The 14,075-nt window shown below is 50.6% G+C and overlaps 1 protein-coding gene across 2 annotated transcripts in view; it reads right to left on the bottom strand.

The window, feature by feature from the left end:
- Positions 1-13,464, bottom strand: part of CDHR2 (cadherin related family member 2) — a 33,457-nt gene extending 19,993 nt beyond the window's left edge. Inside the window, exons 1-6 of one of the 2 annotated variants that reach the window (XM_066272281.1) lie at positions 13,367-13,464; positions 8,506-8,572; positions 8,160-8,228; positions 2,700-2,839; positions 2,498-2,551; positions 1,233-1,322 (exon numbers count right to left, since the gene is read on the bottom strand). In XM_066272281.1, the coding sequence (XP_066128378.1) occupies positions 1,233-1,322; positions 2,498-2,551; positions 2,700-2,839; positions 8,160-8,228; positions 8,506-8,557 (405 nt within the window). In that variant the 5' untranslated portion in view covers positions 8,558-8,572; positions 13,367-13,464. Of the gene's footprint in view, positions 1-1,232; positions 1,323-2,497; positions 2,552-2,699; positions 2,840-8,159; positions 8,232-8,505; positions 8,573-13,366 lie in introns of both variants that reach the window. The other variant, XM_066272280.1, reaches the window with a different exon arrangement.
- Positions 13,465-14,075: the final 611 nt, after the last annotated feature.

Here is a 14,075-nt window from a genome sequence, read left to right as displayed (position 1 = left end):
ATTAATGTTTCCTTGATAGTGTCTGTGCTCTTGACTACAATGTGAGCAACTGAAAGTGGGCAACCAGGTCTGTCTCGTTCACCAGCTCTCCTCAGCACCGAGGACACAGCAGGCACACAGTAGGTGTTCCATCAGAGCCTGTTGAATGACTGTCTGGACCTCACCAGCTTCAAGTCTGGTGTTGCATGGAGACCTAACCTCGTGGGTCTCCAAAGCCACGTGGTAATAAAGGTACAAGAGTGGTGTTGTTTGCTGATCAGGAGCCCTTGGAGAACCTCTCTCCACTCATGCAGTTCAAGTGAGGTTGCCTCCCCTTACTAGAGGGGAAGGCTCATGACACAGACCTAGCCAATCAGTTCATTCCATACCCAAAATGAGCCAATAAGAGTCAGCCCTGGGGTTTTGGCTGGAACCACTGAGAAAGAGTCTGTTGAAGTTGCAAAGCTGGTAGGATGAGATCCTGGAGCTGCTGGGGACATTTTTATCCCCACAAGGGAGAACTATCTCCCTACCCCAGGAAGGAGGCAACAAGAGAAGCAGAGCTGAGAGTTGGAGGGAAATCTCTCTCCTTTTTTTTTTTTTTTTTTTTTTTTTCCAGAAACAGAGAGAGTCAGAAAGAGGGATAGATAGGGACAAACAGGAACGGAGATAGATGAGAAGCATCAATCATTAGTTTTTCGGTGCGACACCTCAGTTGTTCATTGATTGCTTTCTCATATGTGCCTTGACCATAGGGCTACAGCAGACTGAGTAACCCCTTGCTCGAGCCAGCAACCTTGGGTCCAAGCTGGTGAGCTTTGCTCAAACCAGATGAGCCCGCGCTCAAGCTGACGACCTCGGGGTCTCAAACCTGGGTCCTTCTGCATCCCAGTCCGACGCTCTATCTACTGCACCACCGCCTGGTCAGGCGAGAAATCTCTTTTTGATGGCATGGTTTGAATAACCTGGATCTGGCCATGAATCTAGATATACCTCTAATTTTTTCAGATACATAAGAAAATCAATGCTTTTATAATTAAAAGAATCCCAATCCAGTCTGAATGATTGCCAAATGCTGCTGTACCTATTGTTCATAGGGTAACATCCCCTCGATTTTGTTCCTGCAGCCGCCCCTTCTAGCAGGTGCTCTTCCCCTCCAGGATCCCCAGCTCGCTGCCTCTGGTCCTTCCCACTCTGAGAAGAGCTTCTAGGATTCATGTCTCCCACACACGCGCCCTTAAGGCAGATGCTACCTCGCTAATGCTGGTGGAGAAATTGGTGGTCTTGAAGACAGGGGCGTTGTCATTTCTGTCCTCCACGATCACCTGAAGTTCTCTTACCGCCTGTGGGGAGAAAGCCCAGGTAAGCCCAGAAATTGTAGGCTCCCAAGAGAACAAAATGAGGAGCACCTGGGGGAAGAGCAAGCTGACATAGTTTCTCAGATAGACAGTTAGGCGATGGGGTAACCTTTTATTTGATACCATTTCAAATGCCAGAAAATTTGCTAGTACAGAGAACTCCTTATATATCCTTCATCCAGGGTTGCCCCTTGTTTGGTTTTTCTCTCTCTCTCTCCATATTTACTGAACCATTTGAGTGTAAATTGCAGACATCATTAGGTCACTTTTTAAAAAATCTAAAATGTGCCTGTTCTATTACAAGGATATTCATGTTAGCTTTGTTTGCCAGTATATAAAGCTGTGGACAACCCAAATGTCCATCAGAACAGACCAGCTAAAGCACCATGCTTGGGCCCCTTGCTGGAAGAGAAAGACCGGGACTCAAGCCCAGACACAGAATGAGCTCCCAAGCTGTGAGTTGAGTGGACAGGCAGTTCAAGGCTGTATGTACAGGAGGCTTTCACGTGGGCATCAGAAAATGCACACAGAACTACGACCATCCTTCTGTGGACAGGGGGTGGATATGAACACTTAGGAAGGGCAGGAAAAAACACAGGGCAGTGGACACTTCAGGTGGAAGTGGGCTGGGAGAGGACTTGACCTTTATCTGCAGTTTTTGAGATGTTTACAAAGATAATGTATTCATAAACATCCAAATCAATTAAATGGTTTTTTTCTAATGGATATGGTTGAGGAAATATGTTATAAAGACAAAACACTCAAATTTCATGGACACAAGGCACATTAGTATTTAGAAATATGAGCATCAATTCCAACACATTCAGCCAAAGGAGCAGAAAGAGATCACCTCAGGAGTTGAGTAGGGAGGTATTTGGCATGTGTTTTTTATTAATATGTGTATTAATTAATAACATAATCAGTTATGTTTATAATATAAACAATGTTTTATATCATTAAAATAAATGTATAATAAATATTAAAATCTTGGTAATATTGTGTAAGAAAAAGTGGACAAGTATAACCTTGATAAAAATAAACATTCAATTTCTTTTCTGTTAACTGGGGCTCTCTTGTTTAAGGCAGGAAACACAGTCAGGAGGGGGTCACAGTCCCCTGATCTCTAACCCCTAGCCCAGCCTGCACACCCCACAACTCACTGCATTGTTGTAACCGTCGCTCACAGAGATGTTAACTGTGAACCAGTACAGTGTCTGCAACGGGAGGAGAGACAGGGTCTAAGGTGAGCCCCTGCTTGCAGTGAGAGCACAGCCAGGGCACCCACCACCAGGACACGGGCTCCCAGGGTCCCGACATCTCCCTGTTCCCCTCACGGGGCCTTCCCAGGCCACTGCCCTTTACCTCATAGTCCAGAGGGCTGGCCAGTTTCACTTCCCCAGTAGCTGAGGTGACAGTGAAGAAGTAGGCTTTGGAGCCACTAATCCCATAGGTCAGAGGGTCCTGGTCCTGGTCCTCAGCTACCAACCAGAAGGCCTCAGCACCTGGAGACAGGACAGGGGATGCCCAGGGTCCACAGCCACCTCTTTCACAACTGGCCTGGCCAAGCTGCCCATGAGGCTGGGCTAGGGCACCTGACTTCTCTGTGCCCAGAAATCTGGGAACTTTCCAGGCCCCAGGGCTCCGGCCCCAGCAGTCCTGGGCATCAGGTTTGGTGGTTGTCACTCAGCACCCACTCAGAGGCCCCTTGAACACAGCATCCTGCTTTCCTTTGGGGGAATGAACCCAACTGCACGGGACTCAGGGGGGTGAGCTGTTACCCAGGCCTCTCCCCTCCCCAGCCCGGCCTCAGGACCTGCCCTCCTAAGATCCTTTGAGAAGACCAAAGAGGATTGGAGTTAAGGTGTCTGGCTGTAGCCGCTGGGTACTAGGGTACTAGGGTGGGGGGCTGCTGAAGACCCTTGGAGGGGCCTGGGCCCCTGCTAAGTCTTCCATTCACCCTGGGGGCTTGCCCAAAAGCTGCCAGGACACTCTGCTCAATCAGGCATCTGCTGCTGGTCTCTCGAGCTCCCCAGAGCATACCCCTGGGCAGAGCAGGTGTTGGGAGCATTGGGGGGCTAGGTGATCCCAAGGTCATTGTCTTTCCAGCCTGAAAGAAACTTTTACAGATTCCTCAAATCCACACATGTGCCCCCAGCCTCATCTCCTTTGCCCCATCCAACCTCTGTACCACCTCCACACAGAAGGTCCTTGCCGCTGTGCCACCAAGCTGTCAGACAGCTGCTCATTAGCAAGCGCCTGCCCCGTTTCGTTAAGCTGTGCTTGCTCCCTAGGGTCCCCCCGGGGTCCCTGGGGCTCCACCATTCAGTACAAGGGCCCAAGAGGTATGGTGCCCAGGGCCCGTGATACTTTTAGGGTCCCACAAGAATGTTTAATTTATTTGAAAATCGGAAAGAGGATATGATTATAGTCCAGCCTGCATATTTGCCTTCACACCAATGTAGCCATAAAATACAATTTTAACATATTTTTTCTGGAGAAAGGGGCCCACAAGGCAGAAGTGCCACAATAGTCACATGCAGCCGTGGGGCCCGTGCCCTGCTGAGGGTCTCAGAGAACCCAACCACCTCCTCTTTCCCACGACAGCCCTTCAGGGACAGGCCTGGCATGGTGCCCCAAGCCTGCTTTTCTTTGCTCAAACAGCCCCAGCTCCTTCAGCAACTCTTTGGAAAGCTTGGTCACAGTTCCTCCTCATCAAGCCCCCCTCCTCCAGGAAGACTGCTTGGCTTATGTTCTGCTAAAAAGATGTCAGTGTCTGCATTATTATTCCTTGGGTATAAGACACACTGCTAATTTAATCACTGCCGGGGGGGGGGGGGTGTCGCTCTGTGATAAGTGACTACCACAATTACAAGACATATCCTGATTCCGAAATGCCAAAATGCAAACAAATAGGGACCTTACGCCAAAGGAAATACAGGAGGTGGTGTGTGTAAATCCTTCTCTATGTACCTGTGTCCTTGGGCATAGAAAAGTGTATCAGGGAGAAAATGCTTTTTAAAAAGTCTACTTGAAAAATAATTAAGTGGGCTCTGGCAGGTTGGCTCAGTGGTAGAGCATCAGCCCAGCATGTGGAAGTCCCGGGTTCAGTTTCCAGTAAGGGCACACAGGAAAAGTGACCATCTGCTTCTCCTCCCCTCCTCCTCTTCTCTCTCTCTCTCTCTCCTCTCACAGCCATGGCTCAAATGGTTCAAGCAAGTTGGACCCAGGAGCTGAGGATGGCTCCATGGCCTTGGCCTCAGGAGTTAAAATAGCTCCTGAGCAGTGGCCTCAGATGGGCAGAGCCTTGCCCCAGAGGGGGCTTGTCAGGTAGATCCTGGTACATGCGAGAGTCTGTCTCTGCCTCCTCTCCTCTCACTAAATTAAAATAAATAAATAAGTAAGTAAAAGTTTGCCTGCCAACAGACTGTATTGCACATTGTCAGGAGCACAGGTCTCTAGGGAGGAAGGACAGGGTGGGGCAGGGTGACTAGAAGGGGAGAAAGAAAGGACTAGGGATGTTGGCAACATGCTGTGTCCTGATCCCGTGGTGGTCATGTGTGAGCCCAGTGTGCTTTTCTGCACATATATTACACACATATTTGCCTTACGTCACTTTGCTTTTACAAAATACCTAATTAGTACCTGTTTTTGCTAACCAAAAGAAATCCAAGGAGGGTTTTCACTTTTAAAAACAAAAGTTGGGTCAGTGTTTGTTGCCTTATGGAGGCAGCATGAGCCCCGCAGCGAGGGGCCCACCTAGCACCTTCCCTGGGTCCCCCCCACCAGCATTGCAGCACGGGGCCTACAGCTCTGAACTGTGTCTGTCTCAGTTTATTTTGTGCACCTGTTAGCAAGGTGTGTCCTAAGGTATCAGAAACACCTAAGAGAGCTTTTAAGGGGGTTACATTTAGCGTATAACTGGACATAATTAAGCATTTTGATTGTGATAATGAAATAAAAACATTGTACGTGCATTGAATTTTGGGTCTGGGAATGCTCCAAGCATTTTCCATGCAAACTCATGGTAGTTGCCTCTCCACTTAATGCCATTTCAGCTCAGAAAAGGCTTCAGAGGGACACTGTACTTTGGATAGTAGGGAAAATCTGTACTTCAAAATAAAAAGCCCGAATAACATATTTTTAAATCTGATTGGAAATGCTTTTGCATGCCAAGAGAGTTGTAGACTTTGTCTCAGGAAGGAGGAAACAGCTCTTTGGTTTAGAGGAGCCATGTGGTTATGAAAGAGGGAAAGACCCTCATTTGGTCTAGCTGAGAAGGAGCCAAGTGCCTTGCTCTGAACAGTAGAGTAGTAACGAGCTTCCGGGAGGCTACAGAGGGCAGAGTTTGCAAGGGTCCTGGGGGTGAGGAGAGGAGGAGGCAGGTAGGGGTCAAGGAACCTGCGCCAGAGTGGACACTCCCTTGCTGACAGTGAGTACTGGCTTCCTGCTGAGCACCATCATTTCCTCCCTTCTCCCCAAACCCTCAGTAAAGGCTGGAGATGGTCAGGAAGAAGAAGGAACAATAGTCAAGCCACAGCCTCCAAAAGAACACACATAAGAGCAGCCTCTGAAACTGGGATGGGGACTCAAGCTGTTTAATTTAGACAGCTTGAGTCCCCATCCCAAAGGGTTACCGTGGAGAATGGAGGTCTTGAGATCATTTGGGTTACATATATTTGCGACATTTGTTTGAAGGTGTGTGTGTGTGTGTGTTTACATATGACCAAAGAGGTATGAAAATATGTGTAAATATCATTAACATGTATATGTTACTTCTTTGTTCTACAAAGAACATTCATAAATATCAAATAGTTTGCCTGACTTGTGGTGATGCAGTGGATTAAATGTCAAACTCAAATATTGAGATCGCCACTTTGAAACCCTGAGCTTGCCTAGTCAAGGCACATATTGGGAGTTGATGATTCCTGCTCCTCCCTCCTTCTTTCTCTCTCTCCTCTCTAAAATGAATAAATAAAATCTTTTAAAAATAAATAGGGAGTTGATGCTTCCTGCTTCTCCCCCATTCTCTCTCTAAAAAAGAATAAATAAATGAAATAAATAAATATCAAATAGTTTGACTTCAGCCCAGTCCTGCAGGGAAAAAAATAGTGCCATCTCAGAGTATAATAAATGAGACTATCACCTCCCTCATCCTGGGCTCTAAACCTTTATTAATATAACCCTTAATAGACTTTATTGTCCTGGCAATCACATCCAAATAGATGTGGCCTTTGTGGCTGCAATGCTCATCCCCCATCCTTTCCTCTTATACCCATACCCAGGTTTTTGAATCCCAGTGGACTTCTTTGATGCAGTCTCTTGCTTCATCTGGTAACTTTAGATACCTGGGACGCCAATTCTGACTCTGCTGACTATAAGATGTCTCTCAATATCCACATCCCTTTTCTCTCAGACTAACAGAAAGAACTCTTGATTTTGAGCGAACACACAGCCAACCAAAACTAAAGACCACATTTCTCAGGTTCCCTTACAGCTAAGTGTGGGCACATGACTAAGTGTGGCCACTGAGATGTGAGCAGATGTAATGTGTGTAATAGCTGAAGTCTGTCCTATGATAAAAGGGGGAGCCCTCTTGCCTTTTCTCCTCCTGCTGGCTGGAATGGGGTGTGGCATGAGGCATCATAAACCATGTAGATGAGGGCCACACTCTAGGGAAGGCAGAACAGGGAACATCCTGATGGAACAGAGCCTCCAACAACCCTGGACTTTGCAGCTCTAGACTGCTATGTCAGAGAATAATAAACCCTCATCTTGCTTACACACCTGTTTTGGGGGTCTATTATGTACAGTTGGCCTTACATTCCAATGAATACAGTTCTCTATCATTTCTGCTTCTCCGACCCATATCCCACCTTCTGGGAATTAGGTATCCAGCCTTATAGCTTCAACTGAAAGGATGTTTCCCAAACACATCATACACTCCTGTATGCTGCCATGGTCTTTACCATATACACGATTCTTTTTTTTTTTTTTTTTTTTTTTTTTTACAGAGACAGAGCGAGAGTCAGAGAGAGGGATAGATAGGGACAGACAGACAGGAACGCAGAGAGATAAGAAGCATCAATCATCAGTTTTTCATTGTGGCACTTTAGTTGTTCATTGATTGCTTTCTCATATGTGCCTTAACCATGGGGCTACAACAGACCGAGTGACCAGCTCAAGCCAGCAACCTTGGGTCCAAGCTGGTGAGCTTTCTTCAAACCAGATGAGCCCGTGCTCAAGCTGGTGACCTCAGGGTCTTGAACCTGGGTCCTTCACATCCCAGTCCGACGCTCTATCCACTGCGCCACGGCCTGGTCAGGCGATTCATTATTTTTGATCAACTTACTATTTCATTTATTCTAAAAACAAGCATTAGATTACTGCTGTAAATGGAAAACCCATCTCCCTTGCCATAGATACAAAGTAATTCTACAAAGGCAGTAAGAGCAAAGCAAAGGTGTTTATCTCTGGTGAGATGTGGTGAGGGGCTCTGAGCCTTAAGCTTGCTCTCTCTTTGTTTGGAAAGAGAGAAAAGCAGGGGTGGACGGAGATTAGCCAGTGGGGGAAGTGTAAGAGAAATAATGAGACCAACAGACACTTTCTCCTTGGGGAAACCAGAAAGACAGAGAGATGGAAAACAGGAGAACTGTTCACATGGGAGTCTGATTATCTGATGCTGTGTGAGGGCCCTGGACCCAAATGCTGAAGAGGATAAAGCAAACTTCTGGAACAAACTCTTTTCAAGCCTACATGGGAGCCCCCGGAACCCTCTTGTGGGTAAAGGTTTGGCATAGTCAGGGCACAGGGATGGTTACTCACCCACAGGTAGGTCTTCTGGCAAGGTCACTAACGTCATGTTGGACAGGAACGTAGGGGCCACATTGGCTGCTACTGCAGAGACACAGCACTGGGATAGTGAACACCCCTATGACATCTGAAACCCTATCTGGCCCTGTGGGAGCCCACATTGATCCCACTGGTCAACCTTCAGTCCTGTTCACCCGCTTGGGTCTGGATTCCTCCCTGGACCTCCCCAGGGCAGCCAAACAGGGGGCTGGGTCATTGAAGCTTTGTGTTTGCTGATGAGGGAGCCCCTGCCTTCTGGAGGGTTCTGCCCAGGGTCCCCAGGTTAATGCTGCTCTGGTGCGGGAGGGGAGGTACCTACCAGACATGATGAGGGCAGGAAGCAGTAGACAGGACAGCCTCAGCCATGCCATGACGTCTGGAGCAACCTGGAGGAAAAGGCATCAGGGAAAGGGCACCTGTACTCAGGCCTTCCTCCTTTGGCAGAGCCCCACCTGTGTGGTCTGACCCAGGTCCACCCATCACGCCATTCAGCGGTTCTCCCCAGGTCATTATCACGCCCACCCTTTTCCAGGTGTGCTAGGGTAAGCAGGGGTCAGAGGGAACTAAGGTGAGCAGGGTAGCTGAGCCTGGTCCAGAGCCCCAGCCTGAGACTGACCTTGGAATTGATCTGAGCTCAGAGCCCACCGTGTACCAAGCACTGATCCAAGCACATTAGAACCATTACCTCCTTATTTCTACAGCTACGAGGTGGCTGCTAAGAAACCAAGACTGAGGGAGTACAGGGCTTGTCTGAGGCCACACAGCTCGATGACAAGGCCATGCTCTGAACACAGGTCCCTGGGACACAAACTTTATTCCCTCAACACTGCACTGTTCTCCCTGTTCGAAGTGCTTACATGCACAGGGCTGAGAAGAGCAGTCTTGCTGGGTATTGCCTGCCCTTCTCTCACCTGTTTCCTCCTCTGTAAGATAGGAAGGGCGATTCTAACAGGTGGTTGGCGGAAGGAATGAGGTAGATGAGAATAAAATGTGCCGGCTTAGTGCCTGGCACATAGTAGGTGCTCAGCAAATACAAATCCCTTCCTTCTGCATCCTGCAGGGTCATCTTCACTTTATCACTTCTACAGCCAGTGCAGTCGCCATGGAAACTGCTCCATGCTCTCCCCTGCGCCCATCACCATGCCCATGCTCTGATACCAGAGGTCAAGGACAGGGTGGGCTGAGTGTGGATGAAGCAGTGTGGACTGCATTTCTGCTCATTCCTTGCAGTGTGGCTCTCACCAGTGCCCCTTGGGAAGTGGCTGTGGAAACTGCTGGCTTGCCAAGGTCCCCAGAGATGAGAGCAGGGGACAGCCCATGTACTCAACAGGAGGGCTACCCTTGGCCAGGCTGGAAAGTGCAAATGGGCCCAGCTGCTCAGGAGGTATTACGTCCTCAGTCCTCAGAATCACGTGTGCTGAGCCACAGTCCACAATGAGATGAAGACGACGCTGTGGTAGGTACTGGTGCAATGCAGTTAGGGTCAAGGATAGTGACCAAGGCGGTCCTTGAGCTGGCTGTGCAGGCGGGGCTGGGGACAAGGGCTGCAGTTCAGTTTAGGGATGGAAGCGGTGATGGTGGTGATATGAAGTAAGGATGGACATGCTTGTAATGTCTGTGATGACAGGGTGGAGAGGGATGGTGCGGGGTTGGGATGGTCATGGTGGTGGGCTGACAGTGGAGAGGCAATGCAATTGGGCACTGATGATGATGGTAGGTGCTGGTGTCACTGGGTGAGCAAACCCAGGGCACTGGCTGGATGCGGCTAGTCCTGGCTTTTCCTTGTGCTGTGATCTTGGACTTAACTCCTCACCTCTTTTGTTTTCTTTTGTCCCCTCCTTTAGAGGTGAGTCAGCAGTACAGGACAATTAGTTACAAAGCCTGCGCTCCTCACCATGACAAAGTTCGCCTGGTGCAGTCTGCTGCTGGAAAGACAGGGAACTCCTGCCCTGGGCCCAGCCCCTAGCGGCAGGGAGCTGGCCCAGCCACATGCTGTGGTGGGCACTTTGTCTCATACTGTTTAGTCCTCAGCCTACCGTGGCACCAGAGGAGAAGGGAAATGGCCCAGTCAGTAATGGGATCAGAATCCAAAGCTAGAAGTCTGTGCTCACTCTTTCTTGGCTTCCAGTTTACCCTTTCTCGTTGGCCAGAGCTCTCCCAGTGCCTGCAGAGCCCCTGGGTGAGGTCAGGGAGAACTGCTTCAATCAGGAACTCCATTCTGCAGGAATCCCTGAGGCCTCCACCTCCAGGCTCCCTTCTCACACACAGCTCATCCAAGTCTCTTCCAACTACCCCCCTTCCATTCTCAGGGGGCTGCAGGAAGCCTTACTCAGAGCAGCATGGTGACCCTACACATTTTCATAAGGGTCTTGACAGTCTTTCCCTGCATCTAGTCCTCACCATACCCCTGGAAGGAAGAATCGTTAACCTGCCTTATGCCTGAGTCCCAGGGAAGCTAACACTCCTGCCCAAAGCCCCCACGCCAGCCCTCTGACTCCCTGCCCAGGGCTCCTCCTGGCTCCTCCTTCTTGCACTGCCAGGACCTGCACTGGGTTTCACACAACCTCCTCCTTCTCACGGAGACTTTTACAAACACGCTCATTTGATCATAATGAGGCCAAAGTCCTATGATTCAGGGCATCATCCCTGGATTTGGTCACCTGAGAAAACTATGCAGAGTCTGCATGCACTGGGGGAAGGCACACGAGAACCTGGCCACCAGTGAGCACTCCCGCCTCACTGGGCACAGCCACACCCAGGCTCAAACCTCCGCCACGGTTCACTGGCTGATTGCTGCCCCTCAGCCTGGCAGGTCCTCACAGGTCCTGGGTCTCTCTTCCCACACAAGCCATTCTGGCCAGTGGCATTGAATGCTCCTGCTCTCTGTCCAACCCTATGTTGTCCTTCCATAAGTACTTGCACCTGTGTGCCCTGTGCCCAGGATGCTGGCCCTCGCCTTCTGGCACGTGCGGAGTCTCTCCACCCTCTAAAGGCAGGTCGGGCATGGAGCCATGTTCAAGCACCAGTGACCCTACCTCTGGACTCCAAGCTCCTTGTACCCCAACAGGGGCAGTGGCCACACCAGGTGCAAATGGATAAGAAGTGAACGGTGAGGACAAGAAAGGGGCCTCATATTAAACCTGACAAGCTCAGGGGAGGCCTGCATGGTGGGTGGCCTTATAAACTCAGAGACCTAAAGTAGCCACATAGGATAGTCCGAAATCATAACTTGCGAACTAAAAGTGAGTCATGGCAGGCAGTCATGTCTAGGCCTGTATCTTCCTTGACAAAGGTCGATCTTTACCTTAACAGAGCCTGTCTATTGTCTTTTTGCATCTAAGATAACACAGCTTTGGAATGTCAGAGTGAACCACTTTCCAGACCCCTCAGGGGACAGTCTCCCGCCAGAGCACAGACCACAGAACCCTCATTGTGGTCTTGTTGCCCACATATCTTGTTACACTGGTGAGTCCTGCTATAAATGTTCCCAACAGTGTAAAAGGAGATGTGTTTATACTTTTTATCCAAATTCAGAGATTTCCCCTGCTCTTCTTTCTCCCGGCTCCCTAATCTATCACCAGTGGATTTCATGTAACCCCCTAACATCTTCCCCTTTGATTCTGATGAATATAATAATTCATAAAACTGCCATTTTCCAGAGAACTTTTACCCTCTCCCAGCTCCTCAGCCTCGATAGGAGGAGGCATCACCACAGCTCTCAACAGCCCATGGCTCCAAGATGTTCTAGAATTTGGGGAGCCCAGGCCTTCCCAGGGCATTTCCGCAGGGCTGGAGGGGGAGGGGCCGCCTCACTCGCAGGTCCCCAGCAGGAGGTCCCACCCCTGCTGCCAGGCCACCACCCATGCCTCTGACTGGAGGCACATTCACTTCCGCTTCCTCGTGCTCTTCCCACAGCTGTTCCCTGGCTGCGGGTATGGTCATTCCAGGGTCCATGTGAGGAAACTGAGGCTTGGAGACACTCAGAGAGTGATTGATACCCAGAGCAAGGGCAGAGGGTGAGAACCAGACTGGCTTTAAAATCAGGAGGCCCTGAGCGAGCCTTGGTCAGAGCTCCATTGGACTCCACACGGGCCACTCCTGTGCCCACAGGGCGGGCACCAGCCCAGCCAGTTTGGTGCAAGGATGTGGACCCCAGGGCTCTGGGCTCCCTGCCTGGGCCTCCCCAGTGCCCACACCCTGGGCTGTTTCACGGGCAGTCAGATATGGAGTCCAATGGTCCTGGATTCGGATTCCAGCATTTCACTTAGTCACTGTGCCATGCCAGGCACGCCCTTATCCCGCTTCCTTCAGCCTGTTTCCCTGGTGAGAAATGGGGCGAGGGTAAAAGCCACAGAGTCTGCATGTTGGTCACAAGTGGTTTGGGATCAGTTAGATCCCAAAGTGCCCTCAGCACCTGTTTTGTGCCTGGTGCCCAACCCAGGCGACCCTGCCTCAGGGAGGACGCCCAGGCCTGGCCCCGGCTTCAGCTAAGTTTCCACCGGGTGTACCAGGGTAAAGACATGTGTCAGGGTCTGGGAACGGACCATCCAGCCGGTAGTCCAGACAGACACTTCCTAGTGCTGGCTGAGGTGGCACCTGGGCCACTCATTGACCACAGGCCCAATTCTGCTCCAGAGGCTCCAGCTTCCTTTCTACACTATTGCCATCCCATTGTATAGGTGAGGAAACTGAGGCCCACAGAGTTACAGAGCCCACACACAGTCAGAATGGAGCTAGAATCTGAGCCCAAACTGCTCAGTTAAAACCCAGCTTTCTCTTCGAGCTCTGAGGATCCACGCTCAGCCACCATGACTTCACCCCCGGAGCTTCCTGAGAAAGAGGCCCGGGCAGGTTAGCTTATTTTCCCGGGGTCCCTGCCTTCTTCCCATCCTCTGAAGACTCCTCAGTGGGTCCAAAACCCAAGGCTTTGGAAGGAAGGAAGGGAACCTCCCAAACCCTGAGAAGAGGTGTTATTGGCCCCACACTGCAGCGAAAACAGGCCTGGCAGCCAGGATGGCACTCGCTCCAGGGCTGCTCGGCCCGGCACCTGTGCTCTCTCCTTGTGCCCAGCGCTCCAACCCAGCTGTGGTGGGACCCTCAAAGCTCGCCTTGGCCCCAACAGCCCTATACCCGGCAGTTGACCCCAATATCCTGTTGCAGCAAGGCTGTGTGGCCCCTACCTGTGCCCCAGAAGGGGCTGCGGAAGGATGAATGGGCACCACAGGCACAGGTGGACACCTTCTGGGGCCTTCCGCATGCAACTCACAGACTTTGTCACCATCTCCACCTCCCCTGAGCAATCATTAACCCTGCCAGAGATTGCTCCTCCCAGGATGGGAAAGACTTCTCCAAGGATGCTGACGACAGCTGAGCAGGAGGCAGGGGGATAGGGCCTCAGCGACAGGCCCCAGAGCTCCAGGGAGGGAGGCCCAGGCCACAGAAGGGAGGGCCTGGCAGAGCCCGAGCCCAGAGCACCTGGCAGCCAACCCCAGCCCTGGGGCAGGCAGGAGGAGGGGAGGGTGACAGACATCCAGAGCGCTGTCAGAGCCCTTGGTTTCCTCCCATACAGGAGTCCTCAGTGACTGACAGGGCACCTGTGGAGAAGGTGAGAGAGGTTAAGGTCAAGAGAGGGAATGAGTAAAAAAGTGTAACAATCAAACATGAGGTGTGCACAGAGAAGTGAGGCCAGCCTTGAGCTTGGACATTGTTGCTGTGACCCCTGCTGAGGCCCTGCGGGGCTTCATCTCCCTCTCCCTGTAGCACACCAGACACTTGCATTTATAACTTGGAAAAAGTAATGTTACTTATGTCACGGAATTCCTCCGAGGTTCAAGTCAGAAAATGAAGATGCCATTCCAGGCATGGGGCCTGGCACTTAGCAAGGAGCCC

This window comes from Saccopteryx bilineata, chromosome 4 (genome assembly GCF_036850765.1).
Source record: "Saccopteryx bilineata isolate mSacBil1 chromosome 4, mSacBil1_pri_phased_curated, whole genome shotgun sequence".
Classification (NCBI taxonomy): Eukaryota; Metazoa; Chordata; class Mammalia; order Chiroptera; family Emballonuridae; genus Saccopteryx; species Saccopteryx bilineata.
This window is presented reverse-complemented; position numbering and strand designations above follow the sequence as displayed.